At 37.6% G+C, this 13,638-nt stretch overlaps 1 protein-coding gene across 25 annotated transcripts in view; it reads left to right on the top strand.

Moving 5' to 3' along the window:
- LOC122554240 (receptor-type tyrosine-protein phosphatase F-like) overlaps positions 1-13,638 on the top strand; it is a 465,745-nt gene that overhangs the window by 350,085 nt on the left and 102,022 nt on the right. For 12 of the 25 annotated variants that reach the window (XM_043698932.1, XM_043698931.1, XM_043698941.1 and 9 more), the window contains 3 exons: positions 6,645-6,802; positions 11,107-11,118; positions 12,885-12,997. In XM_043698932.1, the coding sequence (XP_043554867.1) occupies positions 6,645-6,802; positions 11,107-11,118; positions 12,885-12,997 (283 nt within the window). The remainder of the gene's footprint in view (positions 1-6,644; positions 6,803-11,106; positions 11,119-12,884; positions 12,998-13,638) is intronic. The other 13 variants (XM_043698935.1, XM_043698942.1, XM_043698944.1 and 10 more) reach the window with 3 other exon arrangements.

The following is a 13,638-nucleotide window of genomic DNA, read 5'->3' on the forward strand; positions in this document are numbered from 1 at the left end:
TCAAATGCCTTACTGAAGTCCATATAGATCACATCTACCGTTCTGCCCTCATCAATCCTCTTTGTTACTTCTTCAAAAAACTCAGTCAAGTTTGTGTAATAACTTTCAACAATGTTTTATAATATAAATGACAAAAAAAGCAAACATGCTGATTTTCAGTAAGTTCAATTCATACATTTTAAATCTGCTACAAGTTTGGTGTCAAATAATAAATATGAGTAACATGATACATCAAATAATTTCTATTCCCATTTCAGGATCAAGTCCTAGTGGAATTGTTAATGCTCTAAACTTTGAATCACAATGTTCTGGCCTTAATTCTTACTGCAGGACTTAACACACAAAAATTAAGGCTGGATTTCAAACTGAAGGTGGGATCTTTGCACCCAAACCCAAATTTTGGGGAAGTAGCCTCAGACACTTAGGAAGCTCATCCTTTTTTTAAGTTTCTGGCTGATGGCCCTTTCATTTGGATGAGATTTGGGAGTCTTATGCGTCTGCAGGAGGATGTCCGATCTCATGGACTGGCTGGCAGCTGTGCAAACTGACAGTATCATGCAGGAATGGTGGCCAAAGCTGCTGTTGCCGGTAAGACAGGAAGGTGGCATTCAGCAATTGCCTCATGCATTCCAGTTAGTCTGAGATATTGCTGGCACCAGGCTGACAGGAGCAGGGATTAGATATTGGACTTGAAGAGCATAGACTTGGGAGAGGAAAATCAATGGGTGGACTTATCCCGATTGACACAGTTGCCGGCAGGGTTGTAACTGCTGGGCTGCACGTTGGGCACAATCTTTTCCTGCGATCATTGCATTTTAATGAGAAGAATGTTTAAAAACATATTATTTGAATGGTAAAATATTGCAGAACGCTTGAGAGGCAGGAAGGATATGGGTGCCGTGCTGCGTGAATTGCAATAGGTCATTATGCAAGTACAGTAAGTAATTAGGAAAGCTAATAAATTTAGTTATTATAAATATAATTCAAAGCAAGAAGTAAAGAGTTTATGCTTTAATTATATAGGGCAGTGGTGAGACCACATCTGTAGTACTTTGTACAGTACTGACCTCCTTATTTCAGGAAAGATATAAATGTGATCAAAGCAGTTCAGAGAAGGTTTATTTGACTAATGTCTGGAGTCAGTAGATTGTCTTATGAGATAAGCTTTGACAGAATAGACTTGTATCCACTGAAGCTGAGATGAAAATGAGTCAACTTAACTGAAATATGAAATTCTGAGGTATCTTGACACAATGTATATGAGAATGGTATTTTGACTTATGGAGAATTTAGAAATTTTGATCACATTTTATAAATAAGGGGTTGCACATTTAAGGCTGAGATGAGAATTTCTTGCTCTAACAGGGGAATGAAGTCTTTTGTAACTCTAACTTAAATGGTGGTGGAAACAGCAGTTTGAATATTTTTAAAGTAAAGGTCAATACATTGGTGGTAAACAAGGTGATGAAAGGCTACCCACAATTCTGAGGAATCCATGACCTTTCTGAACAGTAGAGCTTGCTAGAGGGGCCAAATGGTCTAATTTGGCTCCTGATTTGTGCGAGATCAGAGCACTGACAGGATGAGACCCTTAATTGTGCATTAATTGCACATTTAAGGCCTTCATTTGAACCGCAGGTGGGAATTCTACAAAAATCTAGAACACCACCTGTAAAATTATGGAGGACATGGGTGACTGACTGGTACACAATTGATGTCATGACATCTTAATTTGTGGATTCTGTTTACCCAGCTGCAGATATTGCATAAAGTTCAGATCCAATATTGATACTTCTCACTGTAGTGCTGCTTGGACATGCCATCTTTCAGATGACATATTAGATTGTGGCCCATCTGTTTGCTTGGGTGCATTTAGAAGATCCCATTGCACAAGTTTGAAGGAGAGTAGCAAAATATTGAGTCAGATTATATCACACAACACAAAATTTAATTGTGAGTTTGTTTTTATGTTTATCAACAATTTCTGTACAATATTTTAATTTTCAGAATTAGATTTTTCACTATTTCAAACTCATTGTTACTACAACGTTTTAATACTTGCAAATAGCTGTTTACTACAAGAATTAATTCTGAATTACATTATAGTAATGAACATTATATCATAGAGCAGGATTTCCCAAAATGGTATCAGGACCCCAAATGGGAAGTGAATTGAAATTTGGAGGCAGTGGCTGTCATGGAGCTCTGACCTCCTCAAATTGTCAAACAATTGTCAAGCTTCAAATGGAATCATAGTGGGAAAAAGTTTGGCTGACTTTATAGAGGTTTATAAAATCATCACGGGATGATAAGGTAAATAGCCAAATTCTTTTTCCAAGGGTAGAGGAGTCCAAATCTAGATGGCATAGGTTTAACGTGAGAGGGGAAAGATTTAACAGGGACCTGAGGGGCAACTTTTTTGCACCGAGAGTGGTGCGTAAATGGAATGAGCTGCCGCAGGCAGTGGTAGAGAGATGTACAATTACAATGTTTAAAAGGTGTGGCAGCATAATGGCTCAGTGATTAGCACTGCTGTCTCACAGCGCCAGGGACCCAGGTTTGATTCCAGCTTCAGGCGACTGTGTGGAATTTGTGCATTCTTCCTGTGTCGACATGGATTTCCTCCGGGTGCTCCGGTCTTCTCCCACAGTCCAAAGATGTGCAGGTTAAGTGGATTGGCCATGCTAAGTTGCCCGTAGTTTCCAGAGATGAACAAGCTAGGTGAGTTAGGCATGGGAAATGCAGAGTTATTAGGATGGGATGGAAGGAGGATCTGGGCGGGATGCTCTTTGGAGTGTCTGCATGTATATGATGGGCTGAGTGGCCCACGTCCATACTGTCAGGATTCTGTATTTTAAAAAAAAATAATAAAATACATTTGGACAAGTACATGAATAAGAAAGGTTTAGGGGGATTTGGGCCAAATGCAGACAAATTGAACGAGTTAGGAAACCTAGTCAGTGTGAATGAGTTGGGCTGAAGGGTCTGTTACTGTGCTGTATGACACTATAAGATTAGATCAGATTCCCTATAGTATGGAAACAGGCCATTTAGCCTAACAAGTCCACACCAGCCCTCCGAATTGTAACCCATCCAGATAATTCCCCTACCCTATATTTACCCCTGACTAATGCACCTAAGAGACTGGGCAATTTAGCAAAAAAAAAGGTAATGTCATAGAGTGTATCATAATAAGAATAGTGATAAAATGACAATTCTACTTTAAATTTAAATGCAATCTTCAAATTCACCTGAAGAAGCAATTGAATGTCAAAACAAGTATATGTGATTAAGGTCATACTCACAATCCTATATAATTTCTTAAAAGTATGGTCAGCTTTTAAGGGGTATTATATTAGAAATCAGTTTGTATCCAATAAGATGGCTGACCTATCTCTGTTGTATTATCTATTAATATGTTAGCTTTAAAAAATGTCTTTGCTTCTGTCGCTGTTAGAAACACAGCCATATCTTTCTTTCATTGAATCTATGAGGGTCAACTGCTTACAGTCCACTTTTCTTACAGGTGTTTGGCTCTCTTCATGTAAGTTGTTAGTTTTTTTAAGAATTCCCGCTATTTCCATGTGTGTTTACAAGCTTATTGGCAATGAATCAGTTTTAATTTTCACATTGATTAGTTTAATTAGCGCTTCAATTTCTTAATTAAATATATCACTTCCTTTGCAATTATACTTTGATTTTTTCTTGTAAAACCATCATGACTATGTATTATGTACTTCTTTAAGTTTTGCAGATTTAAATTGTAAACATTTTTTCATCTCTCTTGGATACGATTTTTAAAAAGTCTTTGTGAACAAAATCAAGGTGGAGAAATTTGCAAAATCTGAAGAATAGTTAGAAAATGTCAGTAAAGCACAGTAGTGAACAAAGCAGAGTATTCATCACTGTAGCGGAATGTTACCGTTTTGATTTACTTTCGCAAAGAGTTGTACCTGCTGCAGTTGGATTGTGTACTGAGGACTCAGATGAAACATTTATGTCGACATCAAAATGCATATTTTCTCCTCACATTGCTAACAAGTTCTGAGTTCATTTTTTGGTGAAAACTCATTAGGTCTGGTCAAATTCTGCAGTATTCATCAGCCCAGATTTCATTCTATGTAGGATCGCACAGCCGCAAAGAAAAATTGAACACTAAATTTATCTGACTGCAAGAAAAATCATTCCTCCTGTATTGAATTAGAGTTTAATGTTGTCATATTTCAGGGGTGATCATCTTGCACAGGCAATTAGTTCTGTTGTAGGAAGTAATGTCAAAGAAAGTGGTTTTATCAGGCTCTTGAGGTTTATAAATAAGAGAATTGTACAAACAGTTGATGGGTTTTGAAATTTATATAAATATTGCAATAATTTGGCAGTGTAAGGACTTGTTGATTGTTACAAGTGGCTTAATTCCTTGCTTGAGGGACCTTAAAGGAAAGTTGCTTAAACTGATTTTTTTTTTGCATAGATTGCAATTCAGACATAGTACAGGCTGGCTGAGAAATTTGCTACACATCCATTGTATTGCCAGTTGTTTTTCTACCTTCTGTTGTGTTTTTTAAGGAGTGTAATTCTTATCAGTTTGTAATCAGGGAATATTTGTTTTTGGTTAAATCTGGTTAAATCCTGATATTAGCTATGCCCTAATGCTGCTGTCCAGAGTACACTAATACTCTGAACACTACAGAAGTCTGTATAGTGTTGGACAAGAAAAGGAATATTCCTAGAGGCCTGGCACTCCAACCGCAACGCCATAAACAAACACATAGATCTAGATACCATCTATTAACCCCTCAGAAAACGAACAGGAAATGACATCACCACAAACCCCAGGAACCCCATCCAGGAGAAAGATATAAATAGAAAGCAGGAGACAACAGCTTCGCTTCACTTGGAGGTCGCCACTGATGATGTTACCAGGCCAGGTAATGAAACGTCTGGATATCAAACCTACAGCTCAGCGAGCAAACCTACACCCTAAATATCTTGTTTTATGTCGTAAACTTCTGGGTTTTACAACAAAAAAATGATAACCCTGCTTGTTGATTGGAGGCTGTTCGAACAATTGAGTCTCATTTAAATCTCAAATATTGTGGGCAGCACGGTAGCACACGTGGGTGGCACGGTGGCACAGTGGTTAGCACTGCTGCCTCACAGTGCCAGAGACCCGGGTTCAATTCCCGCCTCAGGTGACTGACTGTGTGGAGTTTGCATATTCTCCCCGTGTCTGCATGGGTTTCCTCCAGGTGCTCCGGTTTCCTCCCGGTTTCGGTTGAATTGGCCATGCTAAATTGCCCGTAGTGTTGGGTACAGGGGTAAATGTAGGGGCTAGGTCTGGGTGGGTTGTGCCTTGGCGGGTCGGTGTGGACTTGTTGGGCCGAAGGGCCTGTTTCCACACTGTAAGTAATCTAAATTTGAACTGATATAAACCGGACTATGAGTTGACTGGACATTGGGCATCATATTTCATTTTGTCATAGTCAATCTTAAGTATTTTAGTTTACATTATATTGGGGTGGAGTGTGGGACATAACTGGACAGCCTGTTTTTAAACACCTGCATGAACAAAAGCAGGAAAGATTGGGGACATTTCAGTTTGTTGATGCCCCGAGTACATTGGAGGGCAGTCCCACCCCAAGACCTTATTTTACCATGCTGCTGCCTATCAGGACTTGGTCCCTACCACTCTCTCCCTGCCTCCTGAGCTATATGATCTCTCCCAACCATGAAACCCCAGGACTAACCTTCTTGGAGCAGTATAGCGCTCTTTCAGCTCCTTTGTACAGTCCCAGCAGTACTCATTACTTGAAATCTTGTGCTGCCATGAGTGATGGAGCTGTCGGTTAATTCCGAGGGAAGGACTTCCTGCTGAGTGAGGAGCAGAAGCCATGCTGTTAACCAATTTAGCCCATCTGCAGAACAACATAGTTGCAGGACAGACTTACAAGGAGCAAACTGACTTCCAGCCAACTTTCTTTTTGAGCAGACAAGCTAACTGCATCTCTATAAACATCTGCCCACTGATTCAGCAACCAATATAAATGCCTTTTCCTCATTTATTGTCATTTATATGAGGAAAATACCCCTTGAACTCTGTAGCTTGCTAGAGCTATTTTAGAGAGTCAACCACTGGATGCAGATACGGTTATAACTTTTAAAAGACATTGGATAAGTATATGAATAGGAAAGGTTTGGAGGGATATGGGCCAAACGCATACAAGTGGGACGAGCTTAATTTGGGAACATGTTTGGCATGGACTAGTTGGACCGAAGGGTCTGCTTCCATGCTGTAGAAGGGAACTTGTCTCCCTTCTCCTCCCTAATCTCCAAAATCAAATAAACAACTCATATTCGCTAAGTTAGTTTCACAAGTGGAGATTACTACTTCAAGCGCTTAATAGTTTGAAGAACAGTAGCCAGATTTTTATGTTTAGAAGACAAACTTAGAAAAATACTTAACTACAAAAGCTTTATAAATGAATAATTTATTATTTACTTTGGTGGGGAACTGACTATTTTATTTAAGTACGGTATTATGTCTTAATTCAATAATAAATAACCATGGAATAAAGTGACACGCATCATTTCATTAATTGCTATAGATGTTAATATTATTTCTCTTGTGTTCTTTTTCTGTTCAGCAGATGTATGCTGCTAGCCCCTACTCTGATACAATTCTGGTGGAGGTAACCCCATCGCCGAATGCACAGGATGATCCTGAGATGCTGTGGGTGATGGGACCAGTACTTGCTGTTGTGTTAATTATCATCATTGTTATTGCTATACTTCTTTTCAAAAGGTGAGATAATTATAAAGTTAATTGTAAAATTATAAATTGAAAATAGGACTGTGTAACCAAGATCACTGCTGAACATTTTATCTTTATAGCATAAACTTTCAAAGGTGATGATCTCAAATTACAAACTAAAAGAAAGCCCATTTAGGTTTTGTCAGGATCATCCTACTCTAGACCTCATTTACAGCCTTGGTTCGAAGACTGGCAAAAGATCTAAATGTCACTGGTGAGGTGAGAATGACTGCCCTTGATGTTAAGGCAGAATTTGACTGAGTATGGCATTAGGAAGCTCCAACAAATTTGAAATTGATAAGGAGTCATTGAGAAAATTCTTCACCAGCTCAAGCCATGCTGACACAAAGAAAGATAACTGTGATTGTTGGAGGCCAATCATCTTGACTCTAGGACATTATCATGGGAGTTCTTCAGGACAGGTCCTTGGCCCAAACATCTGGATCTGTTTCATTACTGACCGCCATAACATCAGAGGTGTAGCCATTCACTGACACTTACATGTTCAGTTGTGTTTGTTACTCCCTACATAATGAAGCAGTTCATGACTGCTTGCAACAAGACCTAGAGAACACTGAGGCTTGACCTGACCAGTGGCATTCATGCTGCACAATGCTATTAAGTGGTGTTTGTTCACTAATAGCTTGCTTGCCATTACTCAGCTTATAAGTTACAAGGACATTCACTTTTAGAACTCATAGTAAACTTGATCTAAATAAAAACCATTAAGCTAAATTTGAGAGATGAGCTGAGAGTAGCCATCCTTGACACCATTGCATCATTTGGTGGATTCTGGCCCCCATCGAGAAGTCCTAATAAAAGTGAGAATTGGGGACAAAACACAATTGATTGAAGTCATGCATATCATAAAGAAAGATGTTTATTGTTTTTGGAGATGATTCACCTCATCCCCAAGACATCACCGCAGGAGTGCCTCAGGTCCCAACCACTTTCAGCTGCTTCATCAAAAACCTTCCCTGTGTCAGGCTGATGATGTTCAGTTCTCCTCAGATAATGAAGTATCTTTCTGCCATGTAGAAATGTCTGGACTTGCTTTAGGTGATAAGCAAGAAGTAATATTTGTACCATACATGTGCCATCAATAAGTGAGAGTCAAGTCACATATCAACTGTACATTCAGTGGCATTACTGAAATACTCCATAGAGGCTGGTCACCCTTTATTAACACATAGGGAATCCTTGACACTAATCCAGCTTCCTCAGAACCAGCTCTCAGAGTGAACAGAACCTCAACACTGCTGTTTATATCTGTCAGCCAGTGGCTTCCTGATTGGACCAGATTGACAGCCCCAAACAGGGAAATCGTAGGATCACCGAACTGACCTTGTCACAATCACCATCAACAAAATCCATGCCTTCAAGGGTGTGGGTCATCATTGACCAGAAATTTAACTGAATCAGCCACAGCAGATCAGAGACTGGATACTCTTTGGCAAATGACTAAGCTCCTAACTCCCCAAAGCCAGTACTACTAACCATAAGTCAAGTATGTGATTAAGTAATGTCCTTTTACCTAGTGTCAGTAGCTCCAAAAGCACTCAAGAAGCTTGCCATCATTCAAGACAAAGCAGCTCATTATATTGACAGTACATCCACCTTAAACATTTAATTCCTCCACCAGTGATGTACCATGGCAACAACTCATTAAGGTTTCTTGCATTTCCCAAATGTGTGACCTATGTCACCTCAAACGATAAGGGCAGCAGATGTATCAAAACATGTTTCCTTCCATGTGAAAAACTATCCTGACTTGGAAATATATCATTATTTGTTTATCATTGCTGGGTCAAAATCCTGTAACTCTTTAACTGAGAACATTGTGAGAGGACCAGGATCTTACAGGTTGCAGTAATTCAAGTAGCATTTCGCCACCACCTTTTCCAGCAATTAAAATGGTCCATAAATGCTAGCTCATTAAGCTTAATTATTTTTTAAATATGTGCTGCAAGGATTTTAATTCATTGTACAAATAATATTATGATTCTTTGACTATCTTTCAACTGGAAGAACACATTTATCTTTTGGACCTAAGTCTTACTAACCACCATGCTTTCCATACATTGAATCTGTTGTTAAATAGTTAACAACAACCACCACAGTAACTTGTAGTTGTATCATGCTTTTATTAAAATATTCAATGGCACTTTGCAGAAGTAATATAAAACAAAATATGACATGGAGCTACATAAGGAAATATGCAATACGACAATGAAAACCTTGAACAAAGAGGTAGGATTTAGTTATGGTTTTACAAAGAAGAAAATTGAGATAAAGGGACAAAGAAGTGTAGAGAGGGAAGTTTCAGAGTTAAGGCAACAGAAGGCATGATTTTGGAACAATTTAAACTGGAGAGGCATAAGAGATCAGGATTAGAAAAATGCAGCTATGTCAGAAGGATGAGAGGCTGAAGGCGATTATAGAGAAAGGTAGGAGCAAAGCCAAGGATAGATTTGAAAATAAGAATAAGAATCTTAAAATTAAGGCAGCCAATGTTGATTAGTGAGCAGAGGGGTGATAGTTGATGAAGGGTTATGCCCAAAACATCGATTCTCCTGCTCCTCGGATGCTGCCTGACCTGCTGTGTTTTTCTAACACCACAGAGTCGACTCTGATCTCCAGCATCTGCAGTCCTGACTTTCTCCCTGATAGTTGATGAACTCATTATGCGGGTTGTGACATGGGCAACAAAGTTTTGGATGACCTTAAGTTTATGGAGAGTAGCATGTGAGAAATCAGCTAGGACTGCTTTGAAATAATGATGTCTAGAGCTAGCAAAGGTGTAATGAGAGTTTCAGCAGCAGATGGGAGAAGGTAGATGCAAGTCTTGCCATGTTACAAAGGTGAGAAAAGGTGTTCTAAATGATGGCATGAAGATGTGTTTGGAATCTTATGGTCAAATGTGATGCCAAGAATGTGAACAGATTTGCTTTAGTCTCACAGTAAGACAAAGTGAACCAAGAAATAGGGAAAAAACACAGTGGAGAGCCAGTTTGTTCTTCAGTTCTGTATCATCTTTTATTTTTGTATCTCACTTTCTCAGCTATTACACACATATTATTTATTTTTCTTGCTTTCTCCATTGGTAGATGACTATCCTTAGGTAAATCTATGATCTTACTATGATCCAGCAAGAGTTTATGTAATAACATTTGTGAAGATTGCTGCTCAGCATTTTTTCCAAGAAATACTCATACATATCTACATAATACATTATCTGATTTGTTCTGAGGTTTACTCCCTTTTTTTTAACTGTTTATGCTGACAGGTTTGCTTTTGCTTGAGCTTTTGGGAGATCTTTCTCGTCAACATTTTGTTACTTTACTGTAAGAAAGAAATCTATTACATTGTTCCCAAGCAAGATAGACTATCTTCACTGCTACCAAATTTTCCTAGTCCTATGTATTGAAGGTTGAGACAGGACCAGGAGCAAAATTTGAGGATCTCGCCAAAGAATAGCTGCTCGATGCCAACCCGCTTTCAAGCTATCTTGTTGGAAGCAGGATTTAAATTGCATCAGCTATCCACTCGACAGTGACAGACAGCTAATTTTGTTAATACAAAATTAGTGGCACCACCAAGATCTTCACATAGGTGGAGACCTCCACTGCTGATGCCAAAGTGGCTATTGCTTGGAGGTGAACACTCGACAGAAGAGCTATAAATGCCTCATTTAAATGATGGCAGTGCTGCTTCTGGTTTCCTAACCAAAAATCAAGAATGACATTGGAGACCATGAACCAACCGGGGAAATTCAGCCCCAATTACCTGTACTTCTTTTAATTGATCAAGAGCAATATTAGTCTGTAAAAATAGTTTGTAAAATTTATTAAGTGTTTTCTATTTACAATTTTATTTCAAAATTTTTGAATTTTATCAAACAGCTATAGCCGCAAAGATGACGTTTTCCTCTCACCAAGTGTTCTGTCGAGTGATTAGTGCTTCACAGTTATAAACTGTTAGAATTTCAACATATATGTATATCACTTGTCACAGAGAGTTAAATTGGCAAATGTACAAAGCTGATTGGAAGAATAGTGTAGAAAATGTTTTGAACTTAATGGCATTGTGGTAATTTACAGAGTTAAACATAATGAAAGACTTTATGGAGATGATATATAAGCAATTTATAAAATTGGTTTCAAATGATCTCCTTTGCCTTTCAATTGAAGAAACGAGGCAGAGGGAGAAATTTCCACAGTTTAATTTAACCGTGGGATATGGGAAATAATCACTCATTTCTGATGTTTCCTCTTTTTGCCATCTCATGGATACAGTAAGCAAGAAAGGTAAGACTCTTACTAAAAACCATAACATTGCCTTAAACTGGACAGTCCAGACATTCTTGCATGTGCATCAAAGAAAGCAATCAGAAGGCCTGCTTTTTAAAGTTTCGTAATTTGGCAAGTAAGGCATTAGGGATTGGTAAAAAGACCGATGGCTAGTCAATCATTTTTAACCTTTTGTTCCCTTCCCACATGTTTTAGGAGAGGGGATGATGTTTAGACCCTAATCTTGGTGTTTCTGAGACTGGCATGATTGATACTGTGGACAAGAGCTAACATTTTATTATTGTATGGAAGGGTGTGCTACAGAAATAGTTCCATTCCTTAATAAATATAATTTGATGGTTAATATCAGAAACATTACAGAGATTGCTGGAAAAACATAACAAGTCTGGCAGCATCTGTGGGGAGAAAACAAAGTTAAAGTGACCCTTTTTCAGAACAGTTCCATTCCTTAATGTTTTAGAATCGAAATATTACATGTATATAGGTGTTAAATAAAATCTATGACAGATATCAAAATAATATGGTCTGTGATAATAACAATCTTAATCTTTATTTATATTAAGCAAGCTTGTTCAAATTCATGTGCCTGTCTTAAATGGCAGTGATCTAATAGAACAATATATCATCCTGACTTGGAAATATATCACTATTCTTTCACTGTTGCTGGGTCTAAATCCTGGAATTACCTGCCTAAGGGCATTGTGAGTCAATCTACAGCACGTGGACTGTAGCAGTTCAATTTGGCAGCTCACCACTTTCTCAAGGGCAGAAAGAACACGCAATAAATGCTCGTCAGTCAGCAAAGCCCATGTCCCACAAATGAATAAATAATAGTGATAATTAAACTGCTTGTAAATACTAGTAAATACACTGCAGGTTCATTCATTGAGGGACTTGAGAAAAAAATAAATTGATATTTGAGGTGGGAAGCTTATTTGTTGGAAGTTGATTTTCCTAACCAGGAGAACATCTGTTGAATTTTCAACACTTCTGTTTATATGTATAATTTCCAATATTCTCAGGTCTTTTTTATAATTTAGGTTAATGAGTTGACATGTAAAAGTCAAAGGTGGAAACCACTAGTGTAGTCATAGAAATGGTGCATATTGTACGTTTGCTTATGAATCATGGCTTTATAATAATAATTCAAGTACAATGACGGACTTTTACCAGCAATTAATTTACCTAATGTATTTAATTGTAAAAATGTTTTCCTAATTGGAATGCAAATGTTATTAGAACAGCAGTAAGTGTGGAGCTTCATTAAGTTTCCTTAAACTGGACAGTCAAACCATTATTCCAATTCCTGCATATGCATTCAAAGAAAGCAAACAGAGGATCTGCTTTTAAGCTTTCACAGTTTGTCAAATAAAGCATTGGGATTGGTAAAAGGACACCGTTGAAGGGTCAATCATCTTTACTTTCTTGCTCATTCCTTATGTATACATTTGTACAGCATTTTAACATCATTTTCATAAACAGATATTATAAAAAGATAGTATTTTGCTCTTATACATCTGGACATATGGTATGTAATGGATCAGACAAAATAATGAGTGAATTAATCAGTTTCTCTTGCTTTGACCAAAGGGATATTTTTAAAACAAATTTCATGCATGTAGCATAACTGAGCAGAAGCAAGTACTTAACTACCAAGCAAACGCCTACTTTTTTGTTTCTGAATTACAACATTGCATGTCAATAGTAGATATCAGTGCAAATCTATCATTAGCTGAAGTAATAATACCATGTGGTTGGTTCAGGAAAAGAGCAAGTTCTCCATCTGCTAAGGATGATGTTCCTGGTGGAAAAGACCCACTGCTGGCACACTCTTCAGACCCTGTGGAGATGAGAAGGCTAAACTATCAAACTCCAGGTAAACACTTGAGATTGAAACTCAAAGGAATCACTTATTGAATTTCTGATTAGCTTGGAGACTATCAATTAATGTTTAAATTAAACAGTTCTTTGCTGTTTTTGTTAGCAAGTTAAATTTATTTAAAACGAAGATCACAAATGTCCTACTTAATTGAATATTTTATTTTCTAATGGCAGTGGTGAATTTCTACATTTATGGTTATTTCAAAGACATAGTTGCAATTTTTTTTAGAGAATTCACTGGCTAAATGACTGGATGTACAATCCAGTGTAATACTTAACAATACGTACAGAGACTGATCACAACCAGAGCAAAATTCAGATAATACAACTTGTTTTCAAAATTTATGGCTAATTTAGGGAAACATGAATTAAGGAATTAGGAAATCATAGGACTGCAGACTGAGAACATATGCAGCTAACATAAACCAGAAAGTGGTGCAAAACACAGCAGATGTATTAGTATTGTTGGAAAGAAAAGTCAAGTTAACGTTTCTAGACAATAATGTCATTTGTTCAGACTGTTGAGATTAATGTATTTAATTTAATACATTAATTTAATGTAATATATGCAGTTATGCATATTACTGCTGAGATAACTTGATGGAATTTTTTTTTTTCTCATTACTTATTTGTTTA

This window comes from Chiloscyllium plagiosum, chromosome 11 (assembly GCF_004010195.1).
Source record: "Chiloscyllium plagiosum isolate BGI_BamShark_2017 chromosome 11, ASM401019v2, whole genome shotgun sequence".
In the NCBI taxonomy this organism is placed as follows: domain Eukaryota; kingdom Metazoa; phylum Chordata; class Chondrichthyes; order Orectolobiformes; family Hemiscylliidae; genus Chiloscyllium; species Chiloscyllium plagiosum.